General features: G+C 47.8%; 2 protein-coding genes across 3 annotated transcripts; one reads left to right on the top strand and one right to left on the bottom strand.

Moving 5' to 3' along the window:
* The first annotated feature begins 6,726 nt into the window (after positions 1-6,726).
* Positions 6,727-17,226, top strand: LOC112880576 (formin-like protein 5). 2 transcript variants are annotated; one of them, XM_025945280.1, is made up of 18 exons: positions 6,727-7,177; positions 7,832-8,532; positions 8,611-8,829; positions 8,926-11,702; positions 11,936-12,059; positions 12,461-12,532; positions 12,616-12,714; positions 12,800-12,841; positions 13,021-13,152; positions 13,230-13,311; positions 14,171-14,265; positions 15,191-15,262; positions 15,350-15,466; positions 15,895-15,963; positions 16,052-16,118; positions 16,276-16,418; positions 16,504-16,754; positions 16,835-17,226. In XM_025945280.1, exons 1-17 carry the CDS (start codon positions 7,105-7,107, stop codon positions 16,591-16,593), a joined length of 4,974 nt encoding a protein of 1,657 aa, XP_025801065.1. In that variant the 5' UTR covers positions 6,727-7,104; the 3' UTR covers positions 16,594-16,754; positions 16,835-17,226. The 2 variants fall into 2 exon arrangements, with proteins under 2 accessions (XP_025801065.1, XP_025801066.1); XM_025945281.1 differs by lacking the exon at positions 15,191-15,262.
* Positions 17,227-18,132: 906 nt separating this feature from the next.
* Positions 18,133-19,050, bottom strand: LOC112881307. Its single transcript, XM_025945977.1, has 3 exons — positions 18,841-19,050; positions 18,562-18,703; positions 18,133-18,461 (listed from the first exon to the last, which is right to left on the bottom strand). The coding sequence occupies exons 1-3, from the start codon at positions 19,048-19,050 to the stop codon at positions 18,133-18,135; spliced, it is 681 nt and encodes a 226-aa protein (XP_025801762.1).
* Positions 19,051-21,548: the final 2,498 nt, after the last annotated feature.

Raw genomic sequence — 21,548 nt, 5'->3', positions numbered from 1 at the left:
CAGCACTAGCGCCTTTTACTGGCAAACTATCGATCCAACCGCTCCGGTTGGCGTCTTGGAAAGAAAGGAACCGAGAAGCCATCATGTCGCTGTGTTGTTGGTGGTTCAGCGTCTCTGGCATTGCAACTGCAAGCCTGAACTCTGAAGGGAGAGACAAGATCTGTTCGTTTAGTTAGAGATTTAGTCCGCTATGCCGTCTCCAACTAGCTTGATAAGCCTACAATCCAATTTACATGCTACGGTTACATGTTGCTGGGGATGAAAATTCCAAACCCCAGCTACAGTTCATTGTGCTCCTGCTCCGCTGCACTAGTACTCCATCTCCGGATGGTGCCTCGGTGAGAAAGGAACGAAAAGGGCGCCATGTTGTTGGCCTGGTTCAGGTGTTCATCATTGCCTGGCATTGCAACCGCGAACCTGAACTCTGAAGCCAGAGCCACCTGGACGTTTTGACAGCCATGATTCAGAAGCATATGATTTGGGGCTCCTATGCTTCCGGAAGATAGATAAGCCATCCATCTTCCAGTCCATTAGGCCCATGAGCCTCCCACCTCTGCTGGCCCGGTTGGCGGCACCGCCGCCGCCCTCCATCCACCCGTCGCCGGCACATCCCCACCCTCCTCTAACCTGGTCCGGCATCACGCCCCCGCCTGGGACCTGGCCCGGCGGCCGGCAATCACCACCCCAGCCGGCGGTGGAGCGCTGCCTCGCTGCCCACCCGCCGACCACTGCCGGTCTATTCCTCCCCCCACCTTCTCTTCTAACGCCGGCGAGCATTGGAGCTCGGTGCCCTGGCAGCCTTAAACCCCCCCTCCCCCCCCCCCCGCCAGCCTCGACCACCACCCCGACCGCTGCGCGATCTCGCCGGCAGCCGCTCCCCCACCTCCCGCCCGCCCCTGTGCACCCCCAACCTGGAACCCTAACCTGGTGACCGCGGTCGGTGGCGCGAGAGACAGCGGCGACGCGCCGAGAGGAGAAGCAGGAGGAGAGGAGATCGTGCGGCCCACGTGGACCGCACGAATCTCAAATATTCCCACCTTCCGGAAGATGTATAGGATTAGCCTATGATTTGCCGCTCCGAGCAATGACTAGAGCCCACGGGCCACAATACATATTCAGCCGTGACGGCCTGACGGGCTCTTTCATGCCCGCGTGGCCCAAATAAGAGAATGCGACCCCGTGGCCCCGAGAATGCGTGCCTGGCTGAGGCCCAGGTTGGTTGGTCATGCAAGGATTGCGCGAGGAAGGAAGGGGGATCACGCGCGGCTCCGGTTCGGCCGGGAAGGAGGGAGCGGCGACGCTGACCGAGCACGGGGCGTGCCGGCCGGCCGCGGCAGTTGCGACCGCGACAGGACGAGTTGCGGGAGCGGGACGGACGGTCCCTGCCGGCTGCGGTCGACGAGCAGAAAGCGACGTCGCTTTCTCTAGGTGACTAGGTGGGTCGGGAGTCGGGACGGCCGGACACGGGAGCAGGCAGGGAGATCAGAGTCCCCTCCCCGCCCCCGCCGCGGTAGATCGGGTAACCGAACGAACAAACGAAAGTGATGGCGCGCTCCTCCTCCGCCTCCGCTGTCAGTGATCTCCCGGCGTTCTTGACGGCCGGCGAGCTCACGATCACGATCCCAGAGACAATCACCTCACAAAACACACCCGAACACTTGGAACACTCTGGAGTTTTGTGCAGCTCTAGAACAGCCGCGTTTTCTGGTTCATTTCCCTTTTATTGAACGAAATTACAAAAAACAAAGCTCTCGGATGGTCACCCGCACACCGCGCTCGAACGTGTCCATCCCCACGCTCACGATCCGATCAGCTAGAGTCGTGGGCGAGCTATTCTTCAGCCACGCCCTCCTACGCGCACGGCAGCCACAGGTCGGTGCTCGTGCGCATGCAAAACGGAAAAGCTAACATGCACTAACAAACTAACTAACACATGCAAGAATTACTAACATCCGCCACCGCCGCCGCCGCGTACTTGCTCGTCCGGGCAGCTGGACTCCGACGTCACGCGGACTTTAAGGCCGCCACCAATGCGCCGCGCCGCCCCGCACGGCCGCACCTCGGCCATAACAAGCGGGGGAAAAACAGAGAGCACCAAGAGGAGCAGGGGGATCCGGGCACCGCACGGTGGCGCGCTGGGCGTAAATGCGCATGCGCATGCGCTGCCCGTGCCGTGCCGATCCGGGAGGCGCGAGGCGAGTACGCGGCGCACGTTCGCGCCCCGGGCTGGCCCGCGGAGCATGATCCTATTCCTCCTTGGCACGAGACCATGGTTGGCCAATATTCCGGCTGTCGCCTAGCATGCGGCGCTGAAAAGGGGGGCGACACCGGCATGTGCCGACCGCCCTCCCCCGTCGCTGTTCCGCTCGCGCCCGCCGTGCTTGCTCCTCGTCCTCGATGGGGATATGCTGATGATCGAGAGGATGGCCATCCCTCCGTCCTGCTCCGCTCGTGCCTGTGGCTATGGCTGCGCCTGCGTGGTCCGCGCACGGCCTCCACTCGCCTAAGTTCTCGGCGAAAAGCTGGACGATGCTCCCCCCCCCCCCCGGGGGGGGGGGTGGAGGAAAAGCTGCACGACGCTGACACTGCCGTCTTCCATGATTGCGCCCACGTCTCGGCGGCAGCGTCGCCGATCGGACGAACTGTGCGGTGGGGTGGTGTGGCGGGGCCGGCGGCCTCGGGATGCGCGCTGGCACCGAACTTTCCGCAGTCCGCGCTCTGCAGGCAGGCGATCGCGGCGCTCCACCCACGGTCTGCGGCAAGCGTGAGCAGCTAACAAGTTCAGCGGTGGGCTCAGTTGATCGTCCCTGCTTCCTGCTCCGTACCAGCGGCGCCGCCAGTGCTCGTGGTCCACGCCGTCGCCTACCGCTAATCCAAGAAGCCAAGAAGGAATTCGCGAGCTGGTTAGCGAGTGGATGGGGGCTAATCGGCGGAGAGTGACTGTGAGAGGCCGAGAGCGCCTTGCGTGCATGTGGACAGCCACGGTCGCTGTCTCCGACGCTCGAGAGAAAGGCACGTGGGGCTCCCCTGTCACTCGCTACCGGTATCGATCTCCACACCAACACCGTCGTAGGCAGCCTGTCACGGTTGATTGTGCACCAAGGGACCTTCTCTGTTTTTTTCTCCCTTCTCGTTTTTCTCTCTCTCACGATGGGAACTATTGAAGCTTGTAAAGCTAGCGCTCCCAGTAGGGAGGGCCACTCCTCCGCAGTACTGCAGATTCAAGTACCCTGGTAGCATCACAGATAGGATGGGACGAATCCTCCGGTTTGTTCATTGGCTCATCCGTGGCCACAGTTCCTGCACATCCATCGTCCATGAAAAGAAACAGATAGATGTTCAACCTTCGCCTTTCTCCAAAGCCACACAATCTATTAGCTGATAATTGGTAGCGGTAGCACTGCTGCACTGATGATGTTTGGTAACGGTAATAATCGTTGCACGCTACAGACACTAATGGGCCAATAATTGACCTTTAGCTCTCGATCGGGACGGAAGCTAGAGTTCGATTTGCTTTTGGAGCAACCTTTTCATATGGCCCCAAGAAGGGTTTCAGGACTGCAACGCGAACGCCGAGCAGTAAGCGTGTCCCACCCATTTGAATAGGAGTGTGCAGGTGGAGTACTAGTGCGCACTGGCTATCCTGATGGCAGTACTGACCTGTTTGAAAAAAAAAGGCTGTAATTTCAAAAAAGAAATTCTAGGGATAGAGGGAGTACAGCATTGCTAAAAGTTTTGTTTGGAAGTAGTAAAACCCGACGAACAGGTGAAGATGGGCTCATAATTTCTTCTGCTAATAGGCAGCTTACTCGGGGCGCTGAATCCAGGGCACGATGCCTTGCCCTCGCGTGCTGCTTTTACGAGACGCGTGCGATGTGATGGGGCACCCGTGCAGGCGCCCCCATGCACATAGCGATTGAGATTTGAGAGCTCGAGTCGTTGGTGGGGAGGGCGGCATCATGCCGGTCGGCCTGCTGCTGGCTGCTGCTGCCGCCGCCACGGTCACGGAGAAACTTGCCCCAGACGCGGCAGACGTGGTGACCTTCGCCCGTGCAATCTCCTGGGAACGTTACCTTCCTAGGCTGAAGTGACCGCACACCTAGGAGAAAATGACAGCCAGGAGAGAAAATCCTCTAGTATCTGAACCTTGTTCTCGGTCGTTTTCTGGAGGCCAATTTGTTATGTGAAAAATATGCCGGTTTCTGAAACTCCATTTCCAATTCCTCCTCAACCATTTCGTTTTCCTGCCACTCGAGAAAAAAACGGTGAAATATCTCTTTGAAGAGGCAACGGACCAACGGTGAGATCTCTCACGTCCCAGCCAAAGCCACGGAACGCACTGCCCGTTCCCCCGTTATCCACGGCGGTGTACTTTCAGAACCGGAACCTATCTGCAGGTCGAGACGTGACCGCCCCGGCGGCTCGGCTGCCGTCTCGCCGCCTGCCTCCCTCCCGTCCAAAGCCGTTGGCCGGCGGCGTGGTAAGGCTAATCATAATGGGGATTTTATGTCCATATTTTCAAGAATACCATGTCAACTTTATAGAAGGATGAAACACTCTAAGAAAAGCAGGTACAATAATCGGCTATACGCCTGCCTCGTCATCCAGAACGCTGAGGTGGCGGAGAGAGTAAACAACAAGTTCTTTGAGCCGGCGCATGTTGAAGCGGTGGGCTAATCACTTGAACCGAGGCACATACGTCTGCTCCGCGCCTGCTATGCGCCTGCTAGCCGACGATTCAGCACACAAAAGAGAGAGAGCAGTGGGGCCAAGTAGTATTTATTATATAGTTTATCAGCTAGCTAAAAGTTCATTACTATACAAGACATGAGCTAATATTTGATGATGTGTACATCTTGTAGCCGGCGAGCCGGCTCAACTATTAAACTTGCTTTTAGTAGAGAGTTTCATCTCACTATTTCATATGCCAACATACTACTTAAATGCTGCAAATAAATAACCAATAGGATTTACTCAATTGTTTGAAGATGAAACAAAATACTCTCAATAGAGGTTTCACGCGGTTTCCAAGTTCTTGGAAATGGGTTAACATAGTTTCATCCTCATGAAATTTTATGAAACTCTTACTTCTTAAATGATGTACCATGTCATCCAAATTGCTAATGTGATAGGCTAATTAATACCATGAAACACCTCATAAAACTTCCATTCTGAATAGACTAAGATGAATCAAATCGCGCGCTTTTCTGCCCTGTCGCCAGTTGCCTCCTCCCCGTTCCGTGGCGGCTTTTCCCACGTCCGGCCAGGCCGGCGTGCGCGCTCGCTTTCCCGTTGCCTCGCACGTGTCCTTCCCCGTCCCTCGCGTGGCTCGAGGTCGCGGGGATCGCCGTCCGTTTCCGGGGCCGTAGGAGATCTGACCCGTTGGTTGGGAGAGGGGGGTCTCAGGTCTTTGCGTGCTGGCTGGTCCTGGCCCTGGACGTTCGGTGAAGTTCTTCTGAATAGGATAGGCTCTTGCTGTTCAATTATTCTGGGACGCTTTATTTAATTCCAACTTGCGTGCTTGCATCTGCTGTGCAGAGGGAATGGAAGCAGCAGCAGCAGCGTGCCATTGCGCTTCGGAGACGCATCACTGAAAGATTCAATTGAGATCTGGTCCACCGTGGTCATATTTTTTTGTTGGGCATCTGATGCTTCTGCAAAAGGATGCCAGCCACAATAAACCACGCCAACTGTGGCAGCGCCACAATTTGTGGTGGATAAAAACGGCGCCACAACCGTGGCGGAAGTTGCTAGTTGGGAAGACTTCTTTTGCCGTGGCTGCCTAAAACTATCGACCAATCAAATAGGTGTGCTTCAGTTGAGATGGCAGCCACACCTTGCGGTACGGCGATTTGTGGCGTGCAACAAGCATGCCCTTTACCCATTAATTGGGTGAAATGCGGCCCACGGTGCCGTAAAATTCTGATCGCTACTTGATTACCATGCTGCTAAAATTTTTATTTACTTCTGCTAGGTACTCCTATATCGCTGGCTATGGAACTTTCCAAAACAGCCCGCAAGAAAGTAAGAGGACTGTTGTGCCTTCTCCATCTCAGAATATTGGTACGAAAAATTGTACTCATGCCCACAATGAATGAATCATTAAGAGCTGCATTAATCAATGCATGGTGCGGAGACAGCTCTCCGCCGGACCTTCTCCCTCCCATCTCTGAAAATGTAACCGTTGACATGCGTGCTAACAAAAATTTCTCTGACCTGATGACAGCCGTGGACAGACATGCGCTGCGCTTAAATTCCCTCGCAGCAGGACAAACGGCTAAACAAATTGACCGCCAGCACGTGACACTCCCATAAAAAGCAAGCAAGTGGATTTAAAAATATTTTTAAAACAAACTTACCGCGACTTAGGTAAAAGGATTTCTCGGCTAACCAGGTGACATTGGGATCCCGTCGCGCGGAAGGGAAAATCCGGCGACGCCCGTACCGACACAGCCGCCGAGGCCTAATCCTCCGCTCTCCCCGCACGCCATCCCGTCCACAACCAACACAGGTAGTCACTGACACGTGGATCCAATGCTTGATGGGCCCCGGGGACAGTGGAACAAAAGCGAGGAAACCAGCGTCGCGAAGCGCGCGGCCTTCACCGCTGTCACGGCACGCCCGGGAAACATTCACGGCAGCAGCCGAGTAAAAAGTAAAACCAGCAAGCGGAAATATAAAAAGGGACTAAAAACCCAAGTCGTGGCGGTGAAAACTCGGGAAACGATAGCCAGAGGCGGCCGGGAAAAAGTGGGGAGAAAAAAGAGAGGGGAAGAGTTAAAGCTAAGCGAGGAGAAGGCAGCAGCAGTAAGTAGAGGAAGAGGCGTCCCAATCCCACGGTGCCTCGACCTCGGCCGCCTCCCATCCCACCACCGCGCCTCGCTGCTGCTGCTTGCCGCGCGCCGCGGCTGAGCGCGGATCCCGAGATCCCCGGCGGCGCCGCCCCGGAGCTCGCCGCCGGCGGCGGGCGCGTCCCCCTCATGCCTTTGGCGCCCCGATCGGAGCCGATCGGTGGCCGCCTGAGGAGACGCAGCAACTCGGCGCGCGCCGGAGAGGCAGCGGGAGCGGAGGCGGAGGAGGGGGAGGGGGAGGAGGAAGGGGAGGATGGCGCTCTTCCGCAAGTTCTTCCTGAAGAAGACCCCGGATCGGCTGCTCGAGATCTCCGAGCGCGTCTACGGTATAATGCTCTCTCTCTGTCGAGCTGGTTCGTGCGGGTGTGGGATTCGCGGGGGTGCTTCACGCTCTGCAAGAGGATTTTCTGGCTCCCGCTTGGTTTTGGGGGTTCGAATTTTGGTGAAGTGTTTATTTATATGAGTATAATTGAGCTGGAATTTGGCGCATTTGGGAGCAGGATTGTTGTCAATAAGCAGCTAGGTTTAGTAGATTTTGAATTGGATTCTGGCATTTGGTATGTTTGTGGGTTTGGAGGTATGGAAACAGTCTTTAGATTTATAGCTGCATTTGGCTTAAATCGCTTTATTTGTTTCCTTCTATGAATTTTGTGGTGTTTCTAGAGGTTTGCTCTTTTGGAAGCTTCGGGTTTAACTGCATTTGTCTTAAATTGGCATGTCCAACTCCACCTGCACCGTGCCCACAAATTCAATAGTTCAATCTAGTTAGCTGTAATGATGCACTTATCCATTGAAATAAAGCGAATGAAATACTTGAATTGTGTGGAAATGTGAAATGTATGGATATTTGCATTGGTGGAACTTAAGATGCTACTAGCCTAATGTGCTAGATACCTTTTGATTTTTTTCTCCGTACTAGGTGAACAATGCAAAGATGTGTATCTGATTGTGCAAATATCTATGGATGTTTTTTTTTTCAGTTTTTGACTGCTGCTTCTCAACCGATTCCATGGGTGAGGATGAGTATCGGGATTACTTGAGCGGCATTGTTGCGCAGTTGCAGGAATTTTTCCCAGACGCATCATTCATGGTATCCAATTTCTGGTCTGGGGACAAGAGGAGCCGGATTTCAGATATATTATCCGAGTATGACATGACAGTAATGGACTACCCGCAACAATATGAAGGATGTCCGTTGCTTCAGCTCGAGATGATCCACCATTTCTTGAAATCGTGTGAAAATTGGCTATCTGTGGAAGGACAGCATAACATGCTCTTGATGCATTGTGAGAGAGGGGGATGGCCAGTTCTTGCATTTATGTTGGCTGGACTCCTTTTGTATCGGAAAACATACACTGGTGAGCAGAAGACACTAGAGATGGTCTACAAGCAGGCTCGCAGGGACTTCATACAGCATTTCTTTCCATTGAATCCTCAGCCTTCGCATTTAAGATACTTGCACTATATAACCAGGCAAGGAAGTGGTTCAGAATGGCCTCCTATTAGCCGGCCTCTTATCCTAGATTCAGTTGTTCTCCATGTTGTTCCGCGGTTTGATGGCGAAGGAGGTTGTAGGCCGTATTTGCGTGTACATGGGCAAGACTCTAGTCCTGGTAACAAGAGCACAAAGGTCCTTTTTGAAATGCCAAAGACAAAGAAGCATCTTCTGCGTTATGGACAGGTGACTATCCCCTAATTTAGTAGAATGTTAATCACTATTTAAATCCAAAGTCTTCTCTGATATATGGTTGCAATGCAGGCAGAAGCCCCAATAAAAATCAGCGCATTCTGCCGTGTCCAAGGAGATGTGGTTCTTGAATGCATTCATATTGGCGATAACCTAGAGCATAAGGAAACAATGTTCCGGGTCATGTTCAACACTGCATTCATTCAATCAAACACTCTTGGACTGAATCGTGATGATATTGATGTTTCTTGGAATATGAATAATCAGTTTCCAAGGGATTTCCGAGCTGAGGTACTAAATTCATCTGTAGTTATGTGTCTTTCACTTTCTTTTCCTATTTGTATCCTACGGACAGAGAAACCTAAAATAGCCTCATTTTTGAACCAGGTACTTTTTTCGGACCCTGATTCGTTCAAGCCTGCTGTCGCCACCGTGGAGGTAGCTGATGATGGGGATGAGACTGATGTTGCTTCGGTAGACACAGGAGATGAATTTTACGAAGCAGAGGAGGATTGGCATGATGCTAGAAGGGATCCAGAAACTCAGTCAGTTGATGGTAGATTATCATTAGATGGCTTTGCAGAATTGGATGGCGCAGTAGCAAATGAAGAAAGGAGCAGCCTAGTTAAGCATGATATTGATGGAGATGTGAAGACTGTTGTATCCCACTTTGAGAATCCAGAAGGTTTGCAGCAGGCCCAACAGGATCTTGCGAAGTCTAAATTAAACCACACAGGTGGCCAAGAGAACAGTGGTGTGCAGGACATACAGGTGGTTGCTACATCTGTTGATTCAGAGGGACACAAATTCGCATCTATCTGTCAGGAGGAGGACACGAAAGATGTAATTGCACAAACTTTAGTCACGACCGTGGATCCAACTTGCAGTGATGAAATTCAATTCCAGGCCAACGAACCAACAAAAAATTTGAAATATGCTGATCTGGAATACACTGCTTTTGATGCGCCTAGAAGTTTGTCATGCACAGATGGGGATACCCACTTGAGAACTACAACAAAAGGAGGACTGCAGAATGGTGATATCAAGATTATTACTGAGAACACTGTAATCGTGGACAATGAGCTAGTGATCTATGAAGAGAAAACTATAGTTGAGAATGGTAACATTATTCCGGAAGTAAAAAATGTTGTCAATGAGAAGAGTGGTATTCCTAAGATAGGCAGAACAACTATTAAGAGTAGGAATGCACAAGATAACAGCTGTGGCAATATTAAATCTGTCAAACCTTCTGATACAGCTGATGGCAAATTGGATCAGGGAAAAGTAGAGGATGGCGTTGAAGAAACCATAACTACAAAGCACACCAATGTGCATGACAGAATTGTTGTGTTACCAGCCACTGAAGTAGCAACTGAAATAAAAACCAAGAGACAGGGTCCTGTTGGCAAACAAGATGTTAGCATAGCTCTTCCTCAAAGTCGAACAGAGGCTAGGGCTAGCAGCCCGAAGTTTGAAAGTGATGACCGAGGGCAAATCCCTGATAAAGCTGTGTCATCAGTGTTGAAGAAGATGGCAGCAGGCAATGCAGCCCAGACAGAAGAACAACCAAAGCTTGCCAAACCAAAAACAATACGGAGATGGGTTTCTCCAAAAAAGGAATCTGATGCTACCTCTGTGCATAGGCCATCGCATCCACCATCCAGATACTATAGTTCACCAGCTGCACTGGCTATACGATCCATGTCTACAGATGGCAAAATCAATGCTGTGAAGGATGCGCCTCTAGTATCCCTGATGGAACCACATAGTAGTCACTTAACAGAAGAGTCAGTATCTACGCTGTCTGCTCCATCACCTGCACGACGATCCTTGTTACAGGGTGCACAAATTTTATCAAGAAGCGAAGCTCCGCTGCCTCCGCCTCCACCCAACTCCTCTTCAAGTTCCATGCCTATGCACGGGGGGTCACCAATGTCTTCTGGAGCACAAAAACAGACCTTTGCCCCGGCCCCTCCTCCCCCACCCCCACCCCCACCACCGAGGTCAGGCATTGGTGGAAATACTCCACCACCACCTCCACCACCGCCTCCAATGCTAAACAACATGGTCACTCCGCCGCCGCCGCCGCCACCACCACCACCAAAGCTAAGTTCAAGCGTCCCACCCCCACCTCCTCCACCCCCATTCACCATAACACGTTCAAGTGTTCCTTCTCCTCCTCCTCCGCCGCCGCCACCACCTCCACCACCATCAATGGCACATTCTGCTCCTCCTCCACCACCTCCTCCACCACCATCCTTGCGTTCTTGTGCTCCGCTGCCACCCCCTCTCTCAGTTACACGTTCTGGTCCACCACCTCCTCCTCCGCCGCCACCGCCACCAGCAGCAGCTACAGTATATTCTAGAGCTCCTCCTCCACCACCACCACCTCCTCTATTGGCATGTTCATCAGCACCTCCTCCCCCACCCCCACCCCCTAGCCGAGGAGCACCGCCTCCCCCACCCCCACCCCCACCCCCTCCCCCTGGCCGAGGAGCACCCCCACCTCCGCCCCCTCCCCCTGGCCGAGGAGCACCCCCACCTCCACCCCCTCCCCCTGGCCGAGGAGCACCCCCACCTCCACCTCCTCCCCCTGGCCGAGGAGCACCTCCAGCTCCACCTCCTCCCCCAGGTGCACGTGGAGGCCCTCCACCCCCTCCACCCCCTCCAGGTGCTCGCCCTGGCCCTCCACCTCCTCCACCCCCTCCAGGCGCTCCACCTCCACCGCCTCCTCCAGGTCCGCGGCTAGGAGCTCCACCACCTCCTCCTCCTCCAGGTTCACGACCAGGAGCTCCACCTCCACCACCTCCTCCAGGTCTGCGACCAGGAGCTCCACCTCCCCCACCCCCACCTGGAGGTGGTGGGAGAGCACCCCCACCACCTCCTGCACCTGGAGGGCGGCTTGGTGGCCCTCCTCCGCCTCCTCCTCCAGGTGGGCGTGCACCAGGTGCGCCAGCTCCACCTAGAGCACCTGGTGTACCACCACCACCGGGAGGTAATCCTTCCTTAGGCAGAGGACGTGTGGCTGCACGCCCTCTGGGATCAGCATATGGGGCTGCTGCCTCGCGCAAGTCGACATTAAAGCCTCTGCATTGGGTCAAAGTGACAAGGGCCCTGCAAGGTAGCCTGTGGGAGGAATTACAACGCAATGGTGACCTACAGAGGTATTTTTTTTCATTATTTGCTCTTTGCAGTCCTTCCGTCTAGGTTAAACTTATTGTCACATGCACAATATGTTCAATGATTTAGTTGCTTGCTTAATCCATGTTTTGAAATTAGATTTATTGTTCAGGTCATATGATTTTGGCATTAAATTAGTGCAAGTAGCTTACACAGATGGTCTTTTGATTTTTTTTCCTCATACAAATACTTAGTGCTGTGAACTTATTTTTTGCAGTGTTTCAGAGTTTGATATATCAGAACTTGAAAGCCTTTTTCCAGCAGCAGTTCCAAAGTCTGATGACAGCTCAAAATCTGAACGTAGAAAATCACTTGGCTCAAAACCAGAAAAAGTTCACCTGGTAAGTACTTGGTAGTTACCTTTTCAATTTTTATCAGTGAATGTGATCACACTTGTAAGGATATTTGGAGCATGTAAAAATTATGTGTGTGGTCTTATAGAATAAAATTCAATTGCTTTTGTCCTAAATATTCTGCTATGATTTAGAATTCTGACTATTCAAGATTGATTATATTTAGATCTGTAGACAAAGGGAAGATGCATTGATTGCTATTGTTGATCTCTTGTAATTGGTTAACCATTATACATCTCTTATGCAGAGTCTTAGGTGAATCCACCTCTTCTCTTAACCACCCTATATTTTTAAATATTAGTTAACATTGTGGTGCAAAGTTTCAAGAATGCAATAGTTTCACCATCTTCCTTTTGTATCTTCTTTATTCTGATATTTTATCTGAATAGATCGAGTTGAGGAGGGCAAATAACACAGAAATCATGCTAACAAAAGTGAAGATGCCACTCTCAGATTTGGTGGTAAGAATGCCAGCAATGCAAAAGATTTGGAATCTCGCTATTCTCTAATTTCTGATATGGTATTAACGACTGATTTTCTCCAGAGTGCGGCTCTGGCACTGGATCAATCGACCTTGGATGTTGATCAAGTTGAGAATCTCATAAAGTTTTGTCCTACGAAAGAAGAAATGGAACTTCTCAAGGTGCACATTAGTACAATGTTGCTTTAGTGCCTTGATGATCTCATTTTTTAAAGCAGTATTCCATTCTTTCTTTCTTTTTTGTCAGAATTACACTGGAGACAAGGACAACCTTGGGAAGTGTGAACAGGTAATGACTACATACTTACCTACGGTTTTCTATGGTCATTACGTGTAGGGGAAAAGAGCTGAAGGCATTTCCATGGATCACGGGGCACTCGATGTGTCCTGAGCTATGCATAACATTACAACAATTAGATATGAATACATAATTATGTATGTTTACAAGGGACTGTTCTCCTGGTGCAGTTCTTCTTAGAATTGATGAAAGTGCCACGAATGGAGTCAAAACTGCGAGTGTTCTCCTTCAAGATCCAGTTTGGTTCGCAAGTCGCAGATCTTAGAAAAAGCTTGAACATCATAGATTCTTCGTGCAATGAGGTATGCTGAGAATCGGTCATACTGAATTCCAATTTTGTTTCAGGTTTTATCTATTAAATTGAATTTTATGTTATCAGATCCGAAGTTCTCTCAAGTTGAAAGAAATAATGAAGAAAATCCTTCTCCTCGGGAATACGCTGAACCAGGGAACTGCTAGAGGTAATAAAACATTTGTTTATTGTGTTTCTCTTCCAGTTTCACAGACAGTATTAATTGTGATGAATAGCCCCTTGGGCAACCTAGGAATAGGAACAAGGACTCTAAAAGTGAATAGGAAAAGGGATCCTTAACATCAATGAGTAAATTTATTTACTTTCAATTAACATGAGAAATATGTGGCAAACTCAATTAGTACTATTCTGTGGTTAGAAGTTCATAGCGCTATTTCTCCTGAATTGAGAACGTCATGACATAGTGCCACTAGAGTAAATTTATTTACTTTCACTTAACATGAGAAATATGTGGCAAACTCATGTGGATTAGAAGATCATAGCACTACTCCTGAATTGAGAATGTCATGGCATAATTGTGTATTACATAGCCTGCGCATAGCATCCATCTTGTACAAGGTAGTTATCAAAGATTCATTAAGCATGTTATGTTTCACCAGACAATGTTTAGTTTAAACCCATAATCTTTTCACATCAAAAGTCTTTCATAACTGTATGTCTTTATTATTCGAGTAATACTGAAGGTGAGTAGATTCAAAAGACTCACACCATGGACTGTATTTTTTGCACAAAGATCGCCATATGTTTTATAATTACATTGCATTTTGTTAATGGAAAAGTGGACAGCATTCCAACACATGTTTAATGGAATTTGCTCAGCCTCTTTGTGTCTTAATGTGTGAAAAAGCATGAAACAAAGCATATTTGGTTGGAATATCCTGTGTACTCCATTGAAATTTTAAAGTGCCGGATTCTTGTTATCCAGACATTCTTTCAGGTTTCTATAGTTACACATATTATTGTTCTCGGACTAATTAACTACTTTGCAACTGTATATTTTCTTATAGGTGCTGCGGTAGGCTTCCGATTGGACAGTCTTCTAAAACTTACTGATACCCGAGCAACAAATAATAAGATGACACTAATGCACTACCTCTGCAAGGTATGGCATTCACCTTGGAATTTTAGTTCTCACATATTTATGTACAAGTTAGTGCCCTTTCGCTAACAGTTATTGGATTTCCAGTAGTCTAATTGTAACTGAAACCAATGTTCTGCATCAAATTATTTATTAATTTAGGATCATAAAGATAAGGATCGCAACCAGCATGTGTCCTGATTCCAGAGTAGGTCTGTTTGATCTTTCCCACGGAGTGGAAGAGGATAAAACTTGATGGCTTGGAAGAAACTTAGATTTGGGTGAAACTGTTACAATTTCACTAATCTGAGAGAAAAAGAGCCTTTCTGTTTATTAGGACCATGGGACTATGGGTATGCTTATTCTGTGCTTGTGCAGTTTAGCGCGTTGTTAGAACCAGTCATTGTACAATTGCACTCAATATCTGCTCTCACCTATACCTGGACAGACTATGCATCAAAGTCACAGATGCAAACCAAGATGGGTGCTAGTTGGTAAATTGCAAAACAGCCAGAGCGACATTTGGTATGAGAATTAGGAGTGGAACTGCAACTCGATGATGAGCACTGAATCTCTGATTCATTATTGCGATACACAGAAAATGATTAACTATTTCCAACATGCCAAAATCAATTTAGGTTCGTAAGTTCATGCAATAGTTAAATAATGTTGGGAACTGCACAACTTTGGCTAGTAGCCTAGTACAATCTGATTTGAAACCATGGGCAACAGTCTAACAGATACTGATACTGCTTTTGTCTAATGGTGCATGGTTAAAGCAACTGAATCAGTTGTCTATCCCAAATTAAATAAATAAGGAGCCCCAATAAATAATTTGACTATTTTTCTATTTGATTGTAACTACTTTGTAGCTCTGGTCTAATTTACTGCATTACGAGTAAAATTATTTTCACATTAATGTCTTATTCTAACAATTTCTTGATACCAGGTACTTGCTGCAAGATCTCCACAGCTTTTAAACTTCTATGTTGATCTTGTTAGTTTAGATGCCGCGTCAAAGGTTTGGGTTTCTTCTGTTACTGATTGTGTAGAATATATAATATTCTGTAACAGGTGTTTCATTTCTTTTGACTGTTAATTTCTACAGATACAACTAAAAATGCTGGCTGAGGAAATGCAAGCAGTTAGCAAAGGGCTGGAAAAGGTTCAGCTGGAGTATGATGCTTCAGAAAGGGATGGTCCGGTATCAGAAATATTTCGCAAGGTCAGGTCACAGTAATCTTGATTTCAGTTTATATGAGCATTCATATGGAATTTAGCTAGTTAGTTTCAGTGGAAATACCACCAGGCATTTGGGACGATCAAAAACCGTTTTTTGTAGAAAATAATGCCGTTTTTCTTTTACCTATTTGTTTGATGGCCCTTTACATGGACTACTTAGAGCCTCAGATAGGCTTTCATGAATTTTAATCTCAAAGCTGACAAGCCTAACAATAAACAAAAAAGAAGATGAAATACATGCTCATCCAGTGGTGACTATCTCTGTTAATATTTCTTGTAAACTGATACATTTTAATTCATGAAATGCTGAAGTAAACAATAAAGTCACATTGTGTTCCTGTTAAGCTGTAGAATAAGTGAGTGTCTTTGTGTCTCGGTTGCTTCTAAACTGGCATTATCTGCATTGTGTAGAAACTGAAAGAGTTCACTGACAATGCTGGAGCTGATGTGCAGTCGCTATCTTCGCTGTTTTCTGAAGTGGTATGGTTTCCTTTTTTTTTGGTCCTTAGCGGCACATATTCTATGTGCCCTTCATTTCTTGTAGATTGAATTTTCAATATGGTTCCAGGGCAAAAAGGCTGACGCACTGATTAAGTACTTTGGTGAGGATCCCGTTCGTTGCCCCTTTGAGCAAGGTAAGCAGATCAGTTTTATCTGAACATGCGTAGGTTAACTTACGGTACAAATTATTCTCTGTAGGATGTAGGTGGTTCAAGCACATCCAGTCTCTGCATTCTAGCGTTGTCTATATTGATACCTCATCCTTACCCTGTGCTGCCTATTTTTCTGCAGTGATCTCTACTTTATTAACTTTCGTAACAACATTTCGAAAAGCACATGAGGAGAACCTCAAACAAGCTGAGCTCGAGAAGAAAAAAGCTGAAAAGGAGGCAGAAGCAGAGAAGGCCAAAAGTGCTCAATTAACTAGCAAAAATGTATTGATTCTCATTCTATGTATCTTGCATCTTTAGGGAACTTCTTAAGCTCATTATATTTATTGTTTTCAAATACTTCTCATAGGACTCTAAACCGTCAAATCCAAGCCGGCAAGCTAAACAAACTATAGAGAGGACAAGGTCTGCAAACAGACGAGGAAGAGACGCGGGATGATCCCAGATGACCAGCTATTGTGCTGTGCTTCGGATCTGCTTGCAGGGCAAATTGATGCCCATCCGATGCATTTTTGGGCAAGGGGAATTTTGTGGATGGACGCTGGCATCCAACCTGTGCAGCGCGATCGCATTGAAGCAATTGTACAGGAGCCCTCTGTGGTATTGTGCCTGATATCTTTGCTCCTAATGAATACATCGATAACATTTTCTCATAATTAATGACTACTTTCTTGTTACAGGTCTCACCGGAGAATGCCGACTTCATTTTTTTCCATGTCGGCCAGCAGGGTCCAGTGCCAACTTCTGACTACTGTAAAGAGCTGCTAACACTGACGCTAACGCCATTCTTTCTTTTGTTGTTTCATGTTACTTGTCCATTCTTTCTAACACCGGTGGCCAAGTACAGCCATGGCTTCGAAAAGTACAGCCTGGTGCTTAGGTAAAAAAAATTTGTAAAAATAGGCAGTAGGGTAAAAGGGTAATGGAGATAATCCAGGGGCAAAGAGCGTGTGTCAGCGGTAAATGAGATGTAAACTCGCGCGTAATGCAGTAATAGCTCCCTTTCTTTTGTAGTGAATGTATCATCACCCCTTTCTATGATCATATGATGCAGTGAATTCATCTTCTTGTCTATGATCCGTCGTTGTCTGACAGCCTCGCGGGCTTCACAATCGCTTGTGCAGCTTCATTTGCTTCCTAATTTACCCTCAGAAGTTGTAGTGTTCATTCTCACCGTTGAAATTTGCGCAAAATTCAAGGTTTTATTATTATTAAAGGGCTCGCTATGGTTAATCCCTTCGCCTTACATGAATCATGATCGACAACAGGATCGGAATTCAGGGTTGTTGGAAGTGCGAGAGCAAGTCGAATGACTGAAACATCCATTTGAAATGCAGGAAAGGAGACAAATTCGGTGAGAAACGCGTAAAACACCCGTCATTTTCCTGCCTGCCTGTCACAGTAGCCGGAAGAAGGATAGTCTGGGCAACATGCCTAAACAGTCACAGCATACCCCTTTCGGTTCGGGATAGAGTCTCAAAACGTAATCAGATATCCCCTTTAGTGCCCAAGTAATAAACATAGAGCTGATTAGTAGATTAGAGAATACAGATGTAAACATCCAGACTTCTCAGTACACAACGAAGGCAGCAATCACATCGAAATCACATCATAACTTTAAATACCATTTCAAAAGCATTAGCTGCAATGCCGACTCTTAAGAGTTCGATAACAGATCACCAAGCAGTATAACTTATAAAATGAGTCTGCATCCATCTTACAAGCCTTGCATCATGCATGCCATGGGTTCTAATTGGTTTCTTTAGGTGTGAAAACCTCATCTTCTGCAGCATTGCTATTTGTTTCCCGGGCCTCGCAAGCCCGAACAGAAACTTGCAGCTTTCTGGTAGTCTCACCAGGATCATAATAACATTAACATACCCCTCCAGAACAAACAGCTAAATACCAGTTTCAAAAAACTATAATAACCATCACTCTGCAAGAACTTCCAAGTGCCCATAACAGGTCACTCGTCATACTATTTATCATAGGGAACGAGTGACCAGGCGACCGTAACTTCCATCTTACAAAAGCCAGCATCAAGCGAACCAGAGCTTCTACCCGCTTCCTGGGGCGTGAAAAATAACTCATCCTTCACAGCATCCTTAGCGCTTTCCGCGACCTTCCACGCCTTGACGCAGACTCTCAGCTTCCCAGTAGTCTCAACCGAAACGACAAGCCGTGAAAGCTCGATCCCTCCAGCATTAACAGGCACTCTTGCGATCAATGCTAGGGGCTCTCTTGCGACGAATGCCAGTGGTAAATGCAGCGAATTGGGCACGGAAACCATCTGGCCATGACCCATCACTGACTCGCACAAATTCAACGATAAGACCAAGTGAAAGCCTCACTGTACTAAGCTTGCTAGTTTTGTAACCATAATAGTGACATGAGTACGCCGCATTACCACATGCAAATGGCACAACTAGAAAGCTCAAGTCTTTATCCTCGGATTCGGTAGGCCCCTTCACCGTCAGCTTAACCTCGATGTACAAATGATCTTGCCACACAACGGCACGGCTCGGACCTACCAGTGCTAAATTTCGATCCTGCACGCAACAACATTAGACAAATAAAAAAGCCGTAATCTGGAGTGAACAAAGGAAGAGCATTGGGCAGCACAATCAGTCAGTACAAAACAATGCAGCTCGGCATGAGTGCGACAAGCAAAGGGAACGCTGTGAACCTCCTTGGCGAGTGTCTGGCAGTTGTCCCTCGTGCCGCTGAAGATGATGTTGCGGTTGAAGTCGACGGTGTCGCGCGCGGCGATGATACCAAACACATCGAGCGGCCACTGCAAGACCCTTCTGATTCCTTCAACCCGGACTGAAAACACTTGCAGAGTGCTCATGGGGAAGGCGCTGTAACGGGGCGCGGGCTTATCGGTAAAACGCATAGGGCGGAGCTTCGCGTCGCGGCCAATCCCCGGCCGTCCGATCGGCCGGGCGGACGGCCCGAATCTTATGATTCCTGATCACCTTGCAAAAAATTTCTCGATCTTTATATAAATCAACCCGCAGTCCGGCCTTCTCTCTCAAGTAATTTTTCGAAAAAGCGCTCAACATTTTTCAAAATCAACCCGCAGTCCAACCTTCCAGGTTTAGAAAAATTTGCAAATAAAACTTTAAGTTTTTTTTGAATCAACCCGCCATCCCGATCCTCTCTCAGCAAATTTTTTAGATGCGAATCAAAGCACAACCCGTTACATTTGTTATTTCTACACGAGCAACATTATACGTACAATTTGAACATCAAAACGCCTTGGAATCAAAAGTTATTCAATATAAAACTTGATCTAAAATTCAAAAACTATTATAGAGTAAATTTTAAAATTCAAAACGCTTTCGCAATTCGTTTGCACAAATATTTACATACGACCCATTGTATCTAAAATTTGGACACCAAAACGTCTTCAAATCAAAACATAATCAATACAAAAGTTGCTTAGAATTTCAAAATCTACATCTTTACTATATAGTAAAATTTCAAATTCAAAACATTTCAAAAAAAATTCAAATACAAAATTTGCTCAAAATTTTAAAACCTAAAGTTTTGCTACATAACAAAATTGTAAATTCAAAATATTTTCCTAATTCGTTCAACATAACATCTTATTTTACTAAAAATATAATATTATACTAGCGTTCTTCTATAACTTCTTATGCGACCTCCACAATAATACGACATATTTTAATATAACCACTGCTTTCTTAAAAAAACATCACGTCTATTAATTGCCTCGTGATTTCGCAAATACATTAAATATCCGACTAATTGTGCTCCACCCTCCCAAATAAATTATTTTACCATTTCTTTCACCATAATAAATGCAACAACAAATGCCATACCTCCATTTCGATACCCAAAATAATGCTCAAAATATATATCAAATGCAACAGCGGGCATACCATAATACCTATGTGAAAATAATAAAATGATGGATTTATTTTAACTACATTGCTTAATTTTTTTATATTTACTTGTATATAATAACAACTACATGAATGAACTAAAGTCCGCATCAACTATAATACTACGACGCGGGATACGGACCCCACGCGGCAAAACCGTGGGTCTTTCTAGCTATAGATCTGAAAAGTTAACCAATAGGATGATCATCGGAGAAGTAAGGGCAGCTCCAGCGTGCGGTAAAATCGAATCGTCGCGCTGCGAAACCGAACTGTGTCCATTGTGAGAGTCGAATCGTGTGCGTCAGAACGAAAATCGTATGTTGCAGACGAGTCGAACCGAACTGAATAAAAAATCACAGCCCCGCAGGGATGAACGGAATCGAACCGGTAGCTGGCGCTTTTAAGTATTATTTGATTTGTTTCGACACGAGGTATGCTCCATGTCCATTTCTGTGTTTCGACACGAGGTATGCTCCATGTCCATTACCAGAAATGGAAATTCCGATAGTTTAGTACATCTAAGAGAGGGGGGAAGGGGAGACTCCAAAGAAAATCTGACATGATTCAAGCTAGATCTCCTGGGTTGAGATACCCAGGATTCCTAGGTATCCCGCGTCGGGGAGCAACGGAACCCCAAAAGAGAACCAAAATAAGTTTTACACATCCAAAGAAACTACTACTCGAACCACCTCTAGCCAAAAGAACTACAGATTCCAGCAAGAAAGGCCTCACGCCTCCTATTCACGCGCTTCCTCTTGATCAGGCTCATCGCCTTCCGGCGCCGGCAACGCCCTCGGGTCTCGCAGATGAGTGTTGGGCCATCAGCTTGCATGCGATCCCCATCATCACCTTGATACCTTCCGCCAGTTTGCCTTGATACTCTGGGTTGTGAAGATCGACCATTTAGACATAAAAGAGCAAGCGTGCATTATGATATCAATAGGGTATTTTATCATCTTTTGTCAAAACAGACTCTGTTTCGACCCTTCCAAATTGCCAGCCGCAAAACCAAACGTGTACACCTGATCGCTACCAGGTAGCCATGCTGCCACCCATACCTTAAATTGTTGTATAATCCAAGGAACTAGGAACATGACGAGAGATGCTAAAATTTTCTCATGTTCTTGCACATAAGCTCGCACCCAAGCATTTGACATGATGAGAGGCGGGCAGGGAGAGCTCCACGCCGGCGAGCAGGCCGCGAGCTTGCACCCAGGCTACGCAGCGAGCTCGCGCGTAGGCCGCGGCGAACAGGTCGACCGCGGGAGCTCTCGCGCAGGCTGCGGTGCGTGCGGGCGGGCAGTGCGAGCTTCACCAGCGGGCGGGCCGGGGCCACGAGCTCGCACGCCGGCCACAGCGGCGAGGGTTGGGGGCTCTGCGTGGGCGGACAACGCAAGCTCCGTGGGCAGGATTTGGCCAGGTGGGCCTGCTCACACTGCACCTACTACAGAGAGGCCGCAAGACTTGCTGTGCGGGCTTTTTG

Source organism: Panicum hallii, chromosome 2 (assembly GCF_002211085.1).
Source record: "Panicum hallii strain FIL2 chromosome 2, PHallii_v3.1, whole genome shotgun sequence".
In the NCBI taxonomy this organism is placed as follows: Eukaryota; Viridiplantae; Streptophyta; class Magnoliopsida; order Poales; family Poaceae; genus Panicum; species Panicum hallii.
The sequence above is the reverse complement of the archived record's forward strand: the minus strand, read 5'-3'. Positions and strand labels throughout refer to the sequence as shown.